Source organism: Camelina sativa, chromosome 3, assembly GCF_000633955.1.
Source record: "Camelina sativa cultivar DH55 chromosome 3, Cs, whole genome shotgun sequence".
Taxonomy (NCBI): Eukaryota; Viridiplantae; Streptophyta; class Magnoliopsida; order Brassicales; family Brassicaceae; genus Camelina; species Camelina sativa.
In genome coordinates this window covers 6,441,336-6,460,933 of record NC_025687.1, presented here as the reverse complement: position 1 = coordinate 6,460,933, position 19,598 = coordinate 6,441,336, and the positions used below count along the sequence as shown (strand labels likewise).

At 35.8% G+C, this 19,598-nt stretch overlaps 6 protein-coding genes and 2 pseudogenes across 6 annotated transcripts; 4 read left to right on the top strand and 4 right to left on the bottom strand.

The window, feature by feature from the left end:
- On the bottom strand, nucleotides 764-3,813 carry LOC104773003 (annotated as a pseudogene).
- LOC104773011 lies at nucleotides 4,395-7,216 on the bottom strand (annotated as a pseudogene).
- On the top strand, nucleotides 8,616-9,691 carry LOC104772993 (ribonuclease 3-like). Its single transcript, XM_010497549.1, has 4 exons — nucleotides 8,616-8,734; nucleotides 8,837-8,992; nucleotides 9,088-9,286; nucleotides 9,374-9,691. Exons 1-4 carry the CDS (start codon nucleotides 8,633-8,635, stop codon nucleotides 9,595-9,597), a joined length of 681 nt encoding a protein of 226 aa, XP_010495851.1. The 5' UTR covers nucleotides 8,616-8,632; the 3' UTR covers nucleotides 9,598-9,691.
- On the top strand, nucleotides 11,431-12,607 carry LOC104772982 (ribonuclease 3-like). The gene is made up of 5 exons (XM_019239717.1): nucleotides 11,431-11,547; nucleotides 11,657-11,812; nucleotides 11,916-12,032; nucleotides 12,101-12,299; nucleotides 12,384-12,607. Exons 1-5 carry the CDS (start codon nucleotides 11,482-11,484, stop codon nucleotides 12,605-12,607), a joined length of 762 nt encoding a protein of 253 aa, XP_019095262.1. The 5' UTR covers nucleotides 11,431-11,481.
- LOC104772974 (ribonuclease 3-like) lies at nucleotides 12,986-14,264 on the top strand. The gene is made up of 4 exons (XM_010497526.2): nucleotides 12,986-13,168; nucleotides 13,242-13,400; nucleotides 13,570-13,774; nucleotides 13,843-14,264. Exons 1-4 carry the CDS (start codon nucleotides 13,040-13,042, stop codon nucleotides 14,121-14,123), a joined length of 774 nt encoding a protein of 257 aa, XP_010495828.1. The 5' UTR covers nucleotides 12,986-13,039; the 3' UTR covers nucleotides 14,124-14,264.
- Nucleotides 13,862-15,590, bottom strand: LOC104772975 (50S ribosomal protein L18-like). The gene is made up of 5 exons (XM_010497527.2): nucleotides 15,310-15,590; nucleotides 15,107-15,195; nucleotides 14,859-15,011; nucleotides 14,230-14,385; nucleotides 13,862-14,119 (listed from the first exon to the last, which is right to left on the bottom strand). Exons 1-4 carry the CDS (start codon nucleotides 15,431-15,433, stop codon nucleotides 14,233-14,235), a joined length of 519 nt encoding a protein of 172 aa, XP_010495829.1. The 5' UTR covers nucleotides 15,434-15,590; the 3' UTR covers nucleotides 13,862-14,119; nucleotides 14,230-14,232.
- LOC104772971 (E3 ubiquitin-protein ligase RDUF1-like) lies at nucleotides 15,688-16,632 on the top strand. Its single transcript, XM_010497524.2, has one exon. The coding sequence runs from the start codon at nucleotides 15,945-15,947 to the stop codon at nucleotides 16,473-16,475; it is 531 nt and encodes a 176-aa protein (XP_010495826.1). The 5' UTR covers nucleotides 15,688-15,944; the 3' UTR covers nucleotides 16,476-16,632.
- On the bottom strand, nucleotides 16,554-18,495 carry LOC104772973 ((R)-mandelonitrile lyase-like). The gene is made up of 2 exons (XM_010497525.2): nucleotides 18,294-18,495; nucleotides 16,554-18,206 (listed from the first exon to the last, which is right to left on the bottom strand). The coding sequence occupies exons 1-2, from the start codon at nucleotides 18,460-18,462 to the stop codon at nucleotides 16,687-16,689; spliced, it is 1,689 nt and encodes a 562-aa protein (XP_010495827.1). The 5' UTR covers nucleotides 18,463-18,495; the 3' UTR covers nucleotides 16,554-16,686.

Here is a 19,598-nt window from a genome sequence, read left to right as displayed (position 1 = left end):
GCTCAGGTAGAATCTGAACCTTGAGAGTATCCATCTCTGATTTTATATATGTTTAACCTGGAACAAGCATTGCATCTAGTTTTAATCATATGAGAACCATAACGAAAACTGAAACAAGAAATCAATAACAATATAAAAACGTAGTGAAAAATACGTAACCGAGGCAATTTCTCTTTGTGTATTCTTCTTAACTAGACTAAAATTTGATTTTGTAACTGATGAGAAATTGGAGTCGTGCGTCCAAAATGGCCTTTGGAAGACCTATATATATAACTAAAAATGAGCTCTATTCTCTTGACCTACTATATATAATATTTTTCTACATAAACTCTTTTACAAAACCAATCATCCAGGATAAGAAACTAATGGTAACTGGTAATCAAATTATCTAGATCTCTAATTTTGTTGTAGACCTAAACTGTCAAAGAAAAGTAAAACCAATTAAAAAAAAACTGTCCGATCCCAAAATAGAAGGACTTGCCAACAAAGGATCGTCGTCACTCCCGGTGGTCCAAATTCTTAGCCAATCCTATGCCCATATGGTCACCATCGAGAGTTTTATATCTCTGTTAGGTTATGCCAGCCTCAGACTAAGAATCTATTAGTGGTAAATTGATTGAGATATATATATATGTAGGACTATATTATTTTTCAAATTTTTAGACCAAAACTCTAGTTTCACCACAAAAACATTTTAACTACATGCCTACACTTAATGTAAAAACTACTTTTTCGAATAAATTTTACATTATATTCAAAAAAATTGATTGAAATGTTTCAAAACATTATATATTATTGAGAAGAACACAACAAAAACTGCATACAATACAGTCCCACTAACGAGAACAGACAATCCCACGTAGGGATAAATTATTCATACACGCCCATTAAAGGGCGTAGCTAACTTATTACATTTGAAAAAAGAAAATAGTTTCAACTTTCAAACACAATTTAACGTAGACTACAAAAATATGATTTCATATTTTGTAATTGGCTACGTTACTTAAAAAAGCCAAGATGTTTTCTAGATTTACCACCTTTATTATAAGAAGTGGGTGTAACAGTATCTAGGATAAAAGCCCCTAATGCCCAATCTAGTGGTATGTGTTTTTCTCCTGCATTACTTGCATACGTGATACTGCAAACAAACCAAAACATATATAGTTTATATCTTTTCCAAAACCCGACAATGAGAGATCTTTAAATGTTCTGAATTCATTCATTAAATTAACGTTTACCTTTCATCATCAAGAGCAATACCAAGACTATCGTGAAGCATTGAGATAATATATGCCGCTGAGAAGCAATACCCACGCAAATACTCTTCTTCAACTGTTGGGTATTCCAGTTTCAGTTTTGACCATTCTTCTCCACAATATTTTTCTCCAGCTGGAATCAGTTCAGACAACCAACCCTTTTCTCCCAACTCAAAAAAACTGATTCAAATTTCAGACAGCAACCATATATATCTGATCAAACAATATCTCCACAAACTCAGACATATAATATTGACATTATGAGACTGGATATATACCTTAGCGGTATAGAAGAAATTTAATGTAGCCAAAAAACTTCCTTGAAGATCAGTTGTGAATGTTGATCCAATAGAACAATGCTTATATACACAGTTCTCTGTACACAAAATTACCAAAACACACCCATAAGAGATCAAGAGCGAGCAAGGGAAGATATTATTTAGCTATACCAACAATGTTCTTTTACCATTTCCTTCTTGCAAAAGTGCAAACGTAGCGGATCGGCATTTTGAGAAATTACCAGCAGCTTGAAGGGAGCCTTTTAATTTGCTTTCATCAGCTAAGAATCCGGATGAATATTTCTGTGAGCTCGTGTCGTAGATGTACCCTTTAGGAGTACAAGGGTCTTCAACTCCTGTAGAGTTGTATGGATTGAAACACCATTTATGAGTTTTGAGGGAGACAAATTAAATATTTCATTTGCATAAATTCAAAAGTGTGATTTTTAACTAATTTAATAAAAACTTCCAAGTTTAAAAATTAACCGAAGTTATGCAGTGATTCCAGTAACCTTTTTAGAGCTGCATCCTGCAAGGTGACAAAAGTTTATAGCTTCGTAAAAATTAATATAAGGAATAAAATCCTGTTTGTTTGGTAGCATTATCTACTATAATTTTTGAGAGGGGAACAAAATAAATTCAGCGATTAGATTAGATGACACGATTGCAAAAAGTTTCCCACCAACTTTTTAAAAGGATAAAATCTAAGTAAACAAGTACTACTGAACAAATAAAATGCTCTGGTCTCAAAAAGTTACCTTCCCATAATGGAGAAAGCTGTGACTGTAGATTGTGTATGAAACATTTCCATAGGCTATCGTACGCGAGAACTCAGGAGGCACATGGTCACTTGACACAAATGTCACCTAAGCAAAATGCGCAAAAAGTCATCGCTTATAATAGACGTTTACCATATATAGTTGACTTTTTATATCTAGTAACCTAGATATATTATTCAGTTGTTTCTAAATTTGTAAAACTTTTAAGAAAATCTAAAAACATCTTTCAATTTCATTTTGTTTTTGATTTCTGATGAAATTTTATTAAAATTAGAAAACACTGAATCACATTTTCCTACATAAATTAACGGAAAAAGAATTCCATAATTATATTATACTATATAAAATCTGGCATCACTTAAGTTGAGCTATATTTGATTTTTCTTTTCTTTATATAAATGTACAATAGGTACGGTATTCATAGTAATATTGTCTTTTCCAAAAAAAAAATGAATTGTTTTTGCATGTTTTTGTCAGCATACCCACGTACATACATTTGTCTCGATAACATATTTTGGGAGAAAATAGACTAAACCTGTGCAGAAGCTCCGCCGAGTTCAACAATTCCCGTTGTTTCTAAGGGATCACTTCCAAGAGAACCAAGAGCGTGATTGGCAATTACCCAAGCATATATACCTTCATCAGATCCTGAATATTTTCCCAATAATTAGCATGCGCTTTCCAATTTGCCGAATGAAGAAGAGTTGATTCCAAAAAACAGAAGAAAAAAACTAACCAGAGATAACAGTAGCCCATTCGTCTCGAAAGATAAAACCAGAACATCTAAGAACTCTTCTTGTAACGTCAAGAATCTGTTCTTGAACAGGCACTTCAAGCAATCTCATCCCAGCAGTGGCCATTAACCTAATGTCACTCTTCTTGAACTTTCTCTTGGGAATTCTCTTCTTAGCAAACTCCACAAGCTTCGTCACTGACACGCTTGCTCCCTTGGGGTTATCAGCATACGCTGACAAACCAGGAGTCAACTTCATATTAGCGTAATGCTTCTCTCCGAAATCGAAAACGGGTTCCCCGAATTGATCAAACCAGTACGTGAACACATGAACTCGGGTCCCCGAACTCCCGGCATCGATAACGACGCTGTACCGGAGTGAACTTCTTGGGCAAAGCAAACTTCCGGAGGATAGAACTGAACTTGAAACGAAAACATATCATAACCCTAACGTAACAGCCACGGAAGCGATGATCATCATTAGCAGGATCAACGATTTCGTGGGTTTCGACTTGGGCTTTGTGAGCGTGTAAGGTGATGATTGGTGCTCAGGTAGAATCTGAACCTTGAGAGCATCCATCTCCGGTTCCATCTTTCAATTAACCTGAAAGGAGCATGCAATCGTTCCGTTAAGGAAACCGTAACCGAAACTATCAAAATAATCAGTAGCAACAACAATTAACGTAATGAAAAAACGCAAGATAATAAAAGACGTAACGCAATAGCAATAAACGTAGTGAAAAAAACGCAAGACAAAAGATTTGAAAAAAACGTAACCCAATAAGTAAGTTATAGTTTTGAGTCTTCTTCTTTTAGTCTAGAATCGGAGTTAGGAATTGCCGTTCGAAAGACGTACAACTTAAGTAATGAATCTCTCTACACCTGCTCTATAAAATAAAATAATATAAATTATAGTATGGATCAATAATTGCGAGATGGTAAGAAATTAGTGGAAATTATTGGTAATCAAAGTAACTATTGATTCGACGAAGACTTGTACGGTAAAAAAAAACGTGTCTAACACAAAAAGAACACGAACAAAAAAATCATCACTGGCGGTGGGCCAGTTTCTTAATTAATCAACCGGTTGTGCATGCTCATCGTCGTTTCACGTATGGTCCGTTCTGGTCCCATCAAGAGTTTGTGTCTCGGTCGACTCATGCCCCGTTGCTTCTGGCTGGATAATTACACTTATTTACCTAATTTTTAATTTTTTTACCCACAAACCTTAAAGTCACACACTAATTCAAATTGGTCTTCAACTTTTTTATTGGTGGCCAAACTATTTTCACAAAAAGAGACTAATGAAGAAAGTAGCATGAAACACGAGTTTGCGTAAAATATAATTAGATAATAATAATTTACCTTTTTTTATGTGAAACATTTTTTTTATTTTTATATAATAACTATACAAAGTTAACTAAAACCATTGTTGTGTTTGGCTAAGTTACTCGAGTCAATAATTTTTCTAGATTTACCATTGTAATCAGAAGTGGATGTGGCAGTATTTAGGATAAAAGCACCCAATGCCCAATCAAGTGGTATGTCTTGTCCAGCTTTACCAGCAAACCCAATTCTGCATAGTAATAATAATTATTATTAAAAAAAAGACATAATTTTAGATCAAGACCAAAACACTGAAACGATCTAAATATTTTATTACCTTTCATCATCGAGAGCAACACCAAGACTCGTGAAGCATTGAGACAATATATGCTGATGAGAAACAATACCGAAGCAAATTCTCGTCCTTAAAAGTTGGATATTTCACTTTCAGTGTCGACCATTCCTCTCCACAGTATCTCTTTCCGGCTAATATCAGTTCAGACAGCCAATGCTTTTCTCCCAACCCAAAGAACTGAATCATACAGAAAAATGTATAAGACCAATTGACCAGTGTTCAAACAATTAATTCTCCGGACATTCAGATCGAATCATGACGTCGACTAACATGAGTTCAAAGGATTTTTACCTTCGAGGTGTGAAAGAAATTCTCTGTAGCCAAAAAACTTCCTCGAAGATTAGGTGTGAATATTGATCCAATGGAACAATGCTTATAAGGACATTTCTCTGTACTCAAAGTAAAACCAATAAGAGATAGAAAACTGACACAGTGAACAATATTCAGAATACCAATTATGCATTTTACCTTTTCCTTCCTGCAACATTGCCAATGTGGCGGATCGACATTTTGAAAAATTACCAGCACCTTGAAGTGAAGCTATAAAACGGCTTTTTTCAGCTACGAATCCGGATGAATCTTTCTGTGAACTTTTCTCAAGGATGTATCCTCTAGGAACACAAGGGTCAGTAACTATTCCTTCCCCTGTAGAGTTTGCAGCTGCAAGTATTGAAACACTGTATTGAAATTTAAGGGGAAAAAAACTTATTTCAATTGCCTAAACTCCAAATTGCAATTATTTCAAAGATTTATCAACAACTAACATGAGTTGTGTAGTGAATCCAATAACTTTTCTTGTGCTGAATCCTGCGAGAAGACAAAAGTTAATAGCTTGTTGAACATTATCACGGATAAAAATCCTCTGTTTGGTAGCATGTTCTACAATTCTGCGGAAGCATAGAAAATCAGAGACCACTAAGCAGCTAACAGAGATACAACTACATTAAGTTTCCAAACATTTAAAAAGGGCAAATCAAAGAAAACAACTTCAGACAAAATACTCTGCTCTCAGCAGTTACCTGCCCAAAGTGGAGGAAGCTGTGACTGTAGAGATTATATGAGACATTTCCATAGGCTAACGTACGCGCGAACTCCAGAGGCACAAGCTCACTTGACACAAATGTTACCTAAATGAATGCACAAACAGTCATCACCTAACAGTTGATCAACTATCACACAGTTAAGCTATCAATAACAGATTTGACAGGGGAAAAACTAAACCTGGGCAGAAGCCCCACCGAGTTCAACAATTCCTGTTGTTTTTAAAGGTTCACCTCCAAGCAAACCAAGCGCATGATTTGCAACAACCCAAGCATATACACCTTCATCAGATCCTGGATATCAAAAAGTCTCATTGCAACACAAATCCAAACCACTCCAATACTAACAAGAAGTGTTAAAAGCGCACCAACCAAAGGTAAACGTAAACATATCAACTAAACACTCTCATTTACTTCCACAAATGAACAAGCCAGTGATTAACCTAAGATTCCCTAATCTTAAAGAACAACTGAAGAAAACTAACCAGAGATAACAGAAGCCCATTCCTCTCGAAAAACAAACCCAGAAGATCTAAGAACTCTTCTAGTAACTTCAAGAATCCGTTCCTGAACAGACAATTCAAGCAATCTCATTCCAGCAGTAGCCATTAACCTAATGTCACTCTCCTCCAACACTCTCTTAGGAACTCTCCCTTTAGCAAATTCCACAAGCTCCGTCACTGACTCACTCACTCCCTCCGGATTATCACCATACGCAGACAAACCAGGACTCAACTTAAAACTAGCGTAACTCTCCTCTCCGAAATCAAACACCGGTTTCCCGGATTCAACCCGGTACCCGAACACATGAACTCGGGTCCCCGAACTCCCGCCATCGATAACGACGCTGTACCTGAGCAGCGAAACTCTCCGATTCCTCCGAGAGCGTACGATTGAAAAGCAAACAAACAATAACCCCAACGCGATAGAGACAGAAGCAACGATTAACAAAATAATCGATTTGGTTCGTTTTGACTTGGGTTTAGCGAGTGTGGACGGCGATGATTGGTTGTGGTGGTGACCAGGTGAAGTCTCAACCTCGGGAGGATCTATCATATCTGATTTGAATTTCAACCTGGAACGAGCACTAGGCCGTTGCATCAAGGTTTAAGGAGCTTTAACGGGAAAAAACGGATAAGGGATCATGAGATCTGAACGTGCACGCAAACGAAAACGTAATAATCTAACAATTATCGTGAACCTAGTTGAATAATCGGAGATCGGGAATGGGATCGGAGACCGCCGTGCCGTCGATGAAAGCTGTCAGTCTCCGATTTCGTAGTGGTGACGAAAATTATTTGGTCGACTCGAGTGGAGCGCCTTTTTTACGAATTTACACACCTGCTCCTCACAATTTGGACCGGGTCGGGTTGTATTTTAACCGTTTGATTGTCGGATCCTTCTAAGCGAAACAGAAGTAGTAAAACGCGGGTGACTCCGATTTTAAGTACAATCGTATCAATCGATTTTAGTTCTCTCTCATGGAACGGATCGGTTTAATCCAAGTAACCATGGTAGAGACTCTACTATTGTTTTTATGGATTCTTTTTTCTTTTTTACAAATAACACGATTAAATCAAATATTTAAATTCGTCTGATAATTGAAATATGTAAATACTCAAACCAAATCAATTCAGATCAGACGACGACAAAAAAAAATCAATTCAGATCAGACAAATTCAATAAAACACGAAACCTCTTAAATCGCTAATTTATTTTATGAATACTCTCGTCTCGTGGTTGATAAAACACGAAAAGTTTGTAGGATCTTTTTTTCTTTCTTTTGTGGTTTTAGATAGTGAATTCAAAATAACGCTGTTAAACCATGACCAATTGTACATCACTACATCACCGGTAAGCACGAGTTAATCAACGGCAGAAGTGGATAAGTAGTGGTCGCTAATTCTATAATTCCACGTACCTTACTTTTCCTCCATTATTCCATATTATTTTCATGTTGCTTAATTAATGCATGTTTCTTTTTTTGCTAATCCTGGACAGATCCTTAACAATTAAACTATGATTGCTACATTTGACCCTTCCTTACATAGCATTAATTAGCGCGAATCATTAAACGCTAATCCTGGACAGATCCTTAACAACATGTTCACATCACATGCTTTAAGCCTGTAACTTACACTCCTCCTCGTACTTTTAAATTTCTTCATACTGTACTTTCTTCCTAAATTTTAATATCAGTTGAGCACGATAGAAATGGACATCCCTCATCATAAATATTTTAATGTCAATCCTTTTTTTTAGTCTACACTCGGATCAGTCCGCCGAATTGCCCTTTAAGTAGTTTGGTCTGCAATCCTTGGATAGTAGTATATAGGGGATAGTGCAAGTCCACGTTTTTGTAAAATATGCATAAATATTTATAGGAGGAGGTAGATTTAGATATAGTTGGTTGATTCTAAGAGTTGATATATTCGTTTAAGTTTGTTGATAGTGACAAAGTTCTCAAAACAAAAGTCTATACATATAACTAAACAATAATCTATATAAACTATTAAAAAAGAAACAATATAAACACGCAAATAGTGACGATTGCATGCATTATGAGACTTGAGAGGATTGAAAATATAACAATCAGTTTTCTAAAATATGAGATTGGAGTTTACAATCTACTTGTAAACCGTAAAAATGATTTTTCCCCAAATATTAAAATGAATTGTTTTAAGGGGATCGGATATACGGATCTTTTTTAATTAATCACGAAGACATTAACAATAATAATAGATGAATAATTAACAAATTAAAAAATAGGGGTATTACAAGGGATATGGAATTTGCATTTGTGTATAAATTGGAAGCCGAAATGTCTAAATCATGCATCACAGAAACGAATAGGAAAAAACAAAAATGGGAGTAAAGGGTTGGGCTATCCTCAAGTTTCTAATGTTTCAAAGTCTTTTCGTTTCACAATCTCAAGAAGACTTTGATTTCTTCTACTTGGTTGTTCAGGTGTGTAATCTGACGATAAACCCATTTTTAAACTTTCTGTGAAACATTTCTAAATTTTATGACCAAAGTAAGTAATATTTGTTTGTATTTATATATTTGAAGTGGCCAGGAGCCTATTGTGATACAAAACGTTCTTGTTGCTATCCAACATCCGGTAAACCTGAGGCAGATTTCGGTATCCATGGTCTTTGGCCTAATTATAAAGATGGTTCATGGCCATCAAATTGCGATCCCGACAGCCAATTTGGCAGATCTCAGGTATACATATAATAAATAAATGATCGTGTAACATTCCTATATATTTCTTAAGAAATGGTTTTTTTCTAATGTAAATTATGTATATGAATGTATAGATAGAAGACCTGCTAAGTAGAATGAAAAAGAATTGGCCAACACTATCGTGTCCGAGCAACGAAGGGTTCAACTTTTGGGAACACGAATGGGAGAAACACGGCACGTGCTCAGAATCAGTAATGGACCAGCACGAATACTTTGAGAATGCTCTTAAACTCAAAGACAAAGCCAATCTCCTCCAAATCCTCACTAACTCCGGTATATATATAGATATACACCGTTACTATTCATGTGTGTACATTTTAAACTCATCAATGACCATTTTCTTTTGGTAATATATTGTAGGAATTAATCCGGATGATGAATTCTACGATCTGAATAAGATCACCAACGCGATAAAGGATGGGATCGGATTTACGCCAGGACTCGAGTGTAACAAAGATCCGGAGCGTAATGCCCAGCTATATCAGATCTACATTTGTGTCGATACATCAGGAACTGAGTTTATCGAATGTCCAGTTTTGCCTAGAGGAAGATGTCCATCTAAACTCCAGTTTGCTAAGTTCTAATTATATCATTACATGTTTTATATATGGTTTCCTGTTATGCCATATCTCTATCTATTGTTATCTTTTCTAATTTCTCTTATCCAATCTTGTTTCTTCTCTCTTAATTATATATGTCTTCTTTTATTATCTTTTCTAGTTTCTTGTTATGTTTTTTTTAATCTAAAATTTAAATAAGATAAACTTTGGTATACATGTGGACTAAAACATACTGCAATATTTGTCATTATGCAGTATACGTTTCATGAAAATTCAACCCTAATGCATGCATTCTAAATATCCCCGATGCTATAATGTCAAAAAGAAAAAATAAAAAAAGTATAGTATAGTTATTTTTTTGTTACAGTACTTACATAACATATTCTTATTCATTAGCTTAAAATACTATAGTTATTTTCTATGTATCCATAGGATTTTTTATCTTTTCTATATATGAAAATATCAGTTTACACAGTGGTGCTGTGGTATTATCAAGTGCGAAATGGCAATTACATTTGTCTGTTAGTAAAGCCCATTACTTTTACATATAAGCCTGTCTAATTAAGCTTTGTAAAAGGGAAATAGGTTGAATGAAATACCATCATTAAGAGTTTTTTTAATTTTTTATTTGTTTGGTGTGTCTAAAAATGAAGTTGTTGTTGTATGCATATCCATTGTCGAGAAACCAGCTGAGAATTTTAAATTAATAAACAAACGTAATAACAAATTAAGAAAAATATTATATTCATCTTTTTGGAGATATTAATGTCACATTAATTGCTGGGAAATAAATCCAAGAAAAGAAAACCAAAAAGTCAAGAAACAAAAAGAGCAAAAACACATGAGAGGAATCATCATCGTAATTCGTAAGCTTCTTGATTTTACAGAGTCTTGTTGTGTCTTTTTGGATATCGCATATTGATGGAAGCATACGTAGTTGACCCAGTAGAAGAAATTGAAGTGCTGTAGTGGCGAGGAGCAATATGCGATATCCAAAAAGGATGTTGTCCTCCGACGGAAGGCAATAAGTCGCCGGATTTGTGTTCAATATGATTACTACATTTGAGTCTTCCTTACAAAGCATTAATTAGCTAATAATTAAACGTTAGCTGGTATGAACATTAGTTGGTTATTGATATATATATATATATATATATATATATATATTGGGTCACATGTTCACATGCTCTAAGCCTGTATGTAACGTACACTCCTCTTACTTTTTTGTTGTTGTTTTTATACGATGATACTTTCTTCCCAAATTTTAAAAGGGATGAGCTAAGCACAATAGAAATGGATATCTCTCATAATCTTTGTTTTTTTATAATCTCCACTCGATCGGATCAATCCACGGAAATGTCCTTTTATATTTGAAGTAGTTGGTCTGCGATCCTTGGTTAACATAACTGTCATAACATAGTGCAAATAACGTTTTTGTAAAGTATGCATAAATAGTTGGTCGATTTTAATAATTGATTGATTTGTCTAAATTTGTTTATAGTGACAAATTTCTCAAAACAAAGTCTATTAATATATCTCTTGACCAAAAAAAAAAAAAAGTCTATTAATATCAAAACAATTAAAAAGCACAAAATAGTGATGACAATTGCATAACAATCAGTTTTCTAAAATATGAGATTAAGTTTACTGACCTTAAATAAATGACTTTAATTTCCCAAATATTAAAATAATTGCTTAAGGGAATATACAAATCTTTTTAATTAATCACGAAGACATTAACAATAATCATAGTTGAATAACATATTAAAAATGGTATCATATGGGAATTTGCATTTGTGTATAAATTTGAAGCCGAAATGTCTTTAATCATGCATCACATAAACGAATAGGAAATAAAAAACAAGAAGATGGGAGCAAAGGGTTGGGGGGAGTATCCTCAAGTTTCTAATGTTTCAAAGTCTTTACCTTCCACAATCTCAAGAAGACTTTGATTTCTTCTACTTTGTTGTTCAGGTCTGTCCTCTGATTTAACCCATTTTATAAATTTGTTTTGTTTTTTAAACAACATATATAAACTTTATGTCCAAGCTAGTGATTATTGTTTGCTACTGTATATTTGCAGTGGCCAGGAGCCTATTGTGATACAAACCGTTCTTGTTGCTATCCAACATCCGGCAAACCTGCGGCAGATTTTGGCATCCACGGTCTTTGGCCTAATTATAACAGTAGTTCATGGCCATCAAATTGCGATCCCGACAGCAAATTTGACAGGTCTCAGGTATACATATACATTCATAAATGATGGAGTAATATTCATATTTATTTATTAAGCTATGACTTTTTTAAATATATATATATATATATTATGAATGCATGTATAGATAGAGGATCTGCTAAGTAGTATGAAAAAGAATTGGCCAACACTATCGTGTCCGAGCAACGAAGGGTTCAAGTTTTGGAAACACGAATGGGAGAAGCATGGCACGTGCGCAGAATCAGTAATGNCATATTCATATTTATATATTAAGCTATGATATATATATATATATATATTATGAATGTATAGATAGAGGATCTGCTAAGTAGTATGAAAAATAATTGGCCAACACTATCGTGCCCGAGCAACGAAGGGTTCAAGTTTTGGGAACACGAATGGGAGAAGCATGGCACGTGCGCAGAATCAGAAATGGACCAACACGAATACTTTGAGATTGCTCTTAAACTCAAAGACAAAGCCAATCTACTCCAAATCCTCGCTAACTCCGGTATATATATAAACCACTACTATTCATGTATACATTTTAAACTTATCAATGACCATTAATTTTCTTTTTGGTAATTAATTGCAGGAATTAATCCGGATGATGGATTCTACGATCTGAAAAAGATCACCAACGCGATAAAAGATGGGATTGGATTTGCACCAGGACTCCAATGCAACAAAGATCGGAAGCATAATGCCCAGCTATATCAGATCTACATTTGTGTTGATACATCAGGAACTGAGTTTATCGAATGTCCAGTTTTGCCTAAAGGAAGATGTCCATCTAAACTCCAGTTTGCTAAGTTCTAATTATATCTTTTCGTGTTTTTATATATATGGTTTCTTGTTATGCAAGATCTTATCTCTTCAGTTGTTATCTTTTCAAGTGTGAAATGGCAATTACATTTGCCTGCTACAAAAGCCCATTAAATTTACATCTTAGCCCATCCAATTAAGCATTGTAATAAAGACTGAAATACCATCTTAGCTTTGTGTAACTTTTTTTTTTTTTGTTCTCTTCTAAAAAAGAAGTTGTTGTATGCATATCCATTGTCGAAAAACAAGTTGAGAATAATAAATTAATAAACAAACGTAATAACAAATTAAGAAAAATATTATATTCATTTTTTTGGAAACATATGATTGTTAGGCACCTTTCCTTTTGTTTTTTATAAGTACTGTATATGATTAACTGTCACAAAATTGCTGGGAAATAAATCCAAGAAAAGAAAACCAAAAGGCATGAAACACAGAGAGCAGAAACACATGAGAGGAATCATCATCGTAAGCTTCTTGATTTTACAGAGTCTTGTCGCGTCGTCATCTCAAACAGCACCACCAGACTTCAATTTCTTCTACTGGGTCAACTACGTATGATTCCAACAATACATACATAAATACATTTATGCAACACGTTTATTTTTTATACGTATATCATCTGCAGTGGCCAGGAGCAATATGCGATAGCCAAAAAGGATGTTGTCCTCCTCCGACGAAAGGCAATAAGTCGCCGGAATTTATGATCCATGGACTCTGGCCTCAGTTCATCAATGGCACTTGGCCTGCCTTTTGCGACCAAACCAATCTCTTCGATATCTCCAAGGTTATATACATCCATCTTTATTCGTATTTTAATTATATGTTTGGTTTTGGGATCTACTTAAACTCCCAATTTTGGAGTTAGTGATCATTTTACGAAAAGAGATTAACAAATCATCGCAGCAGTTTTACAAAACTATTCTTGGATTGTATCTGAATTGAACAAATAACAGATATCAGATCTAGTAAGCAAAATGGAAAAGAAATGGACAGAGTGGGGAGTGTGGGTTTGTCCAAGTAACGAGACGAATCTGTGGGAACACGAGTGGAACAAGCATGGCACATGTGTCCAAACTGTCTTCGACCAACACTCTTACTTCCACACCAATCTCAAATTCAGACAAAAAATCAATCTCCTCAGCATCCTTAAACAAAAAGGTACACAAAAGTTTCAACAAGAAAACAAAACCTGGAAACTTTCTGATCATTGTATGTTCATTGTGTAGAAATTAAACCAAATGATGGGTTTTACGGTTTAAATGAGATCAAGAACGCGATCAAGTGCGTGATCGGATTTGCACCAGGTATTGAATGCAACGAAGATGTAGAGGGGAATAAGCAGCTTTTCCAGATCTATATATGTCTTGATAATTACGCTAAAGAGTTTGTGGAATGCCCTTATGTTCCGGATAAATCATGTACTTCCAAAATCAAGTTTCCAAAGTCCCCGGAAAAATATTCTTTTGGTGAGCATCTAAGTGTGAGGGCTTCAGTTTCAACTACCTAGAAACCAAGAGAGTGAGCGTTTAATTTGTTTCAATAAGAGAGTGAAGGCAAGAAGCTTCTATAACTATATGATGAATGTAATGAGTTTTTGAGTGAAGAGTTTAAACCTATTATGGCAAGAATCCGTGTTGCTTAATTGCAATTTCAAAGGCTTGCATTCTTTCGCCTCGAGCATTCCCATTTCGATCATAAGATGATATCTCGTTTATCTTGAGGTCAATAGAAGCCTTAATAAGCTCCTCTCCAACCCGTTTTGCTGCTTCCTGATAAACATAAAAAAATGGAATCAAAGCCAGATACTAGAAATGATCTTTTCAAACCAAAAGACAACACTATTGTTTTGTTACTATATTATAGAGATGTAACTTCAAATATGACAAGAAACAACATCATGTAAGCTAGTCTCTTCTATCTTATCTAGTCTGGAACTCAATGCGGTCATCTCTAAGAAAGGCAACCAGTTTCTCAATTCTAACACGAACGAAGCAGAGACAATGTCACCAATAATACTATACCCCGCGTAGATAACAAAGCAAACTCCAACAAAATGCTACTTAACCGACTAAACTCTTATCAATGATCCAAGAGTAGAAGAGCAAAGACAATGCCATCAGTACTATAAATGGCTTAGATAACAAAGCAAACTCCAGCAATATGCTACTTGACCGGCTAAACTCTCGATTGTTTCAGGTGATACATACAGAGGATTCAAAGTATTCAGGGAGACTGAACTTACAATGACAGTACATGGAGGATCTCCACGAATGGACTTCTGCAATGTACTAGCGTAGAACAAACACTTTTTGTTGAAGTCATCCACTAACATAGCATACAGTTGTTTATCTGAACAGAATACTGAAAGCCTTGGTTTTGTTTGTGTTCCATTAAACTGTCCCAAAACAAAACAAAAAAAAATAACTTACAATTAAAACAATGTTGCAAAAGATTCAAACTTTTGTGCAAAAACGACTTGAGAAAAGTAACCTTCTTCCTGCTCCTCATGTTCCTGGTTTTTGGGCTCTCAACTCGAGCATTCCCTCTTGCTTCAATCACAAACGGCTTTACAGACATATCTGATTTAAAGGGTCGAGAAATTAGTGAACCAAGCAAGATGATAAAGGATAATTAAACATGGAAGAAGAAGAAGAAGAAGAAGAGAGTAAGACGAACTATACCCACTCACTTACTTGTCAATCGAATTGGATAGAGGAAACAAGGTTTCAGACGAGTTCCGAGAAAGTCAGAGACTCTAAACGGAAGAGAACTCAAAGCAGCCATGCGAGAGGTACCCATTCTCATTCGTAAAATCATCGAAAGTCGAAAGATCTCACTAAACTACAGAGGGGTAAAAAAAGACAACTTCTCAGCGGAATTTAATCAAACACCTTCTGTGCATTCGGAAAAAATTAATAAAATTGTATATGACACAAATCATTATTTTATTTTATTTCCACAGTGTAAAATATCTATATCCTTTAATGAAAGAGGATAAGATTTTGAAATAATCATAAATAAATAAAAAGGAAAGTCTAATAAAAGCGTCGTCAATGATTCGAGAGTCTTCTATAACCTTCGTTTCCTCTGTTATTGCCACTTCCTTCATGATTCATGAAACTACTGTAACCTTCCACGAACATATATAATCTCAAAACCCTTTTCTTCTTCCACCTTATCTTTGCATCGTAGCTTTCGATTTTTTTCTCTTCTCCTTCTTCTTCTTTAGATTTTCCCCGAGAAAGTTTGCTCTTTTTTTTCCTCTGTTCTTCATAAAAAAGATTCTCTTTTTCTTTCTTTTCTTTGATCGATCGAGTGTGTTAGCGTGATGTCTTCAGAGAACGATTTCGCTGAGTTCGAAAGTGGAAGCGATGGTGTCTCTCGTTTTTTACCGCTGATTTTAGCTATAACCGCCAAAGAAGCTGCTGAGGACGCTGATCAGCCGACGACGATACACGCGCATATCAGCATGGATCCGTTGACTCCGAGTGTGGTGACGATCGGATTTGGTCCTGGGCTCGAAGATTTCTTAGGCGGCGGTGGTAAAGAAGGGAGATCGCCGGCGTCGAAAGCTTCGGTTGAGAGTATGCCACGTGTCGTCATCGGAGAAGATAATAAGGGGAAGGGTTCTTGCGCGATTTGCTTGGAGGAGTGGTCTAAAGGTGACGTGGCGACTGAGATGCCGTGTAAGCACAGGTTTCACTCCAAGTGCGTTGAGGAGTGGTTGGGGATGCACGCCACGTGTCCTATGTGTAGGTACGAGATGCCTGTTGAGCAAGTGCGTGGAGGACTGGTTGGGGATACACCAACCTTGTGGATTGGGTTCTCCGTCGGCGGGAGGAGAGGTGAAGAAGACTGAGGAAGAAGACGACAAGGTGATGAAACAGAGGCTTAGGTTTTTTAGGTTTTAGGGGATGAGAGCTTTGTATATTTTTTGTTTTTTTTTTCCGTTTTCTGAATATCAATTTTCTCGAATTCAATGTATTTTGTTGCTGAAATTGAAACAAATTCAAGAAGATGATTCATTCTCATTGCGGCAATTAACAAACACAAAACAAAGATTTTAACGTTTAGGGTTGTGGTTGTGGGCTTCCTTGAGGGCTAAGATACTTTTGTTGTTCTTCTTCTTCTGCTTCTCTTTCTTTGAGTATTTTGATTCCTTGATATCTTCCCAGCATTAGAACTGTAGCCATTGGGTTAGTTCCTGGTGATTCTTCAAACGTTGAACCATCAACGACCCTTAACCGCCTCACACCATTAACTTTATAATCCTCGTCTACCACAGATCCCACTACGCAACCGCCATGGTAATGATAATAAGTTCTCACATTCTCTTTACAGAAGCTCTTAAGCTCTTCATCACCTGCCACAAGCTTATCCTGTGACTGTGTTCCTAAGAAAAACGTCACTGTCTCTGACCTTGCTACATGTTGAAGATGGAGAACCATTTCTTGGCATGCGTCAAGGTCTTCCTTGTTCTCTAAGTAGTTGAATTTCACTGAAGGATTCTCCCTAGGGTCTGTGCTGTTAAGCTTTAGCCTTCCTTTGGATTTAGGGAATGCGATCTTGGCTGCTATAGAGATTCTTGTTGTGGTAATGTTAGTCGGAAGAACCTCGGATTCGAGTATGAATTTGAAACCTTCTGCTATTGCTGCCACTTGAGGTGGCTCGAGTGTGCGGTTTTGCGAGAATCTATCAACAAGAAGAGAGATCCCTGGATTATCCGACATTTTCCTTCCGACTTGTTTGAGATCGACAACTACAGGAATGTCAAAATCTCTTATATGCTTCTCTGGTCCAATACCGCTTAAGAGAAGAATCTGCGGACTACCTAAAGCTCCAGCCGTGAGTATAACCTCGCCTCTATGCTTCGCAACATGTGCTTTGTAGGTCGTACTTGAGCTCCCATCACTTTTCATAAACCTAACCCCAACTGCGCGAGTTTTATTACCATCAAACATTATGCTCTTTACCGTTGCGTTTAGAAGAACGGTGGTGCAACTTGGTTTACCAAATCCCAAAAGATCTGCGGATGTATGCCTTTTCCCACACTGATCATATATGCTTCCACCGATCTTTGTCCCTTGCGTGTGCTCCAAACTATATCCGTTATACGGATAAAACCCGGCTTCAAGAAACCCGAACTGCACAACACATTGCCACTGAGTCAATTCAGGCATGAAGACAACCTTAGATTCAACCCATTTATATGAATCTTGAACCAGATCCTTGTCCCAACCAGTTTTCTTTACAAACTCATCGCTAGCTCGGCTGTAAAATCCGCCGTTTATAGCGCTCGATCCTCCAAGAACTCGTCCTCTGTAGTTTTCGATTCCATCTAGAGAGGTGAAACTTTGTGCAACAGATGAGTATTCATCTGTATTTAGCAGTGAGTACCCAAAGTTCTTTCTTTCTTCTACTAATGGATCTCCATAAGGCGAGCCACCGCGTTCAATGACCAGAACAGAGTATTTCTCAGACAGAGTCGCTGCTAAGGAACATCCCGCAGTTCCACCTCCAACAATGATGTAATCGAATGACTTGCCGGCTATATCTTTAGGATCTGTCGTCATGTAAGGCATTTGCAGTCCTGGAAACATCAAATAAACACTTCGTCAAAAAGCTTCAAGGCAAATATATATTTGCTGAAAACAAGAAGACACTCTACATTTAATACCTAGTGACAGATTAATGAGCATGTAGATGATAAAGAGAACCACAAGATGAGACATGTCTAATCTTAATTTTTCAGATTCAGAGACAAAGTTTTTGTCTGAAGAAAAGGGTTTATTTGGTTTATAAGTGGAAGAGGTTGCGAGTCTAAGTGATGATTTGTGTGTAGACATAATGATCCGGTAAGATGGTCAACAAATAAAGAAATCTGAAAAAAGTTTGTTACAATAAAGAACGCATGGTTAGAGATCATGATGCTCTCTTTGTTGGATAATTATGAAAAATTTTCCTTGCATAATCATATATCCATGCCTTAAAGTCATGGCCCTTGATAATTATGATTTTTACCTTTTGCTGTTTCAACTAAAAATTCTGAGTGGATCGGATGAAGCAACGACGTTAGTTAGAAAAAAGGACCTTTATTAGGTTATGGTTAAAAAAACAATTAAACTTAACCAGAAACTAACTACATGCATGAGATATAATCTGAAGTTTATAATGAAAAGAGTAGGAAAAGAGATGACCACCATTGTCCCAAAGATCTAAAGCAACACATTATGTGTAGCACTGTAGCAGTTTCCAAGTTGCCTCCCTTAACCGGTAGATGATAACAAACGAATTTAAATTTGTTTACATGTTCAATCGGCACTTGAGAATTGAGATTCAGAGACAAAGTTTTCTCCAAGAAAAAGGATTTTGGTAAGAGCTTGTGAGTCGTCTTAGTGATGGTTTGGGTCAACAGCATATGTGTCAAAAGGAAAACTAATTTTGATCTCTCTCATTTACTATATAAACTATAAAGTGGATTTCTAATTAAAATAGTAGCATCAGCATGTATGCAACATTGCAACTAATACCAAAATATATGAGAGAATTTAGCGATAACATGTGACTTTAATTTAGAAGAATTTTTCTAAAACAAAATCACTATCTTGTCGATCTAGTTGACTTGGCGCCACCTCTCTTTTTTTTGTTATTTCTTTTTTTTCTTTTTTGTCCCTCATAATTTAAGAAGAATAGCTATTCTTATCCTATCTTAAATATATTTAGTTTCAAGTGTTAGTAAAGTGTTGACAGAGAAACACAATATTTTTTGACGAAAATTACAGTCATTATTCATCGTTCTTTTTGAATCATGAAATCTTCTACTTTGTTTATGGTTTCTTGCCTTCTTCTCTTCTTTGTTATGAACAGCATTAAAGGTATCTTGTTTTGCATTATCAATTTATCTAAAATTGTTTCTCTACAAAGTTAGCACTTTCTTGTCATTGATATAAAACATTAATAGAGGTGAAAAGTATCCATGTGG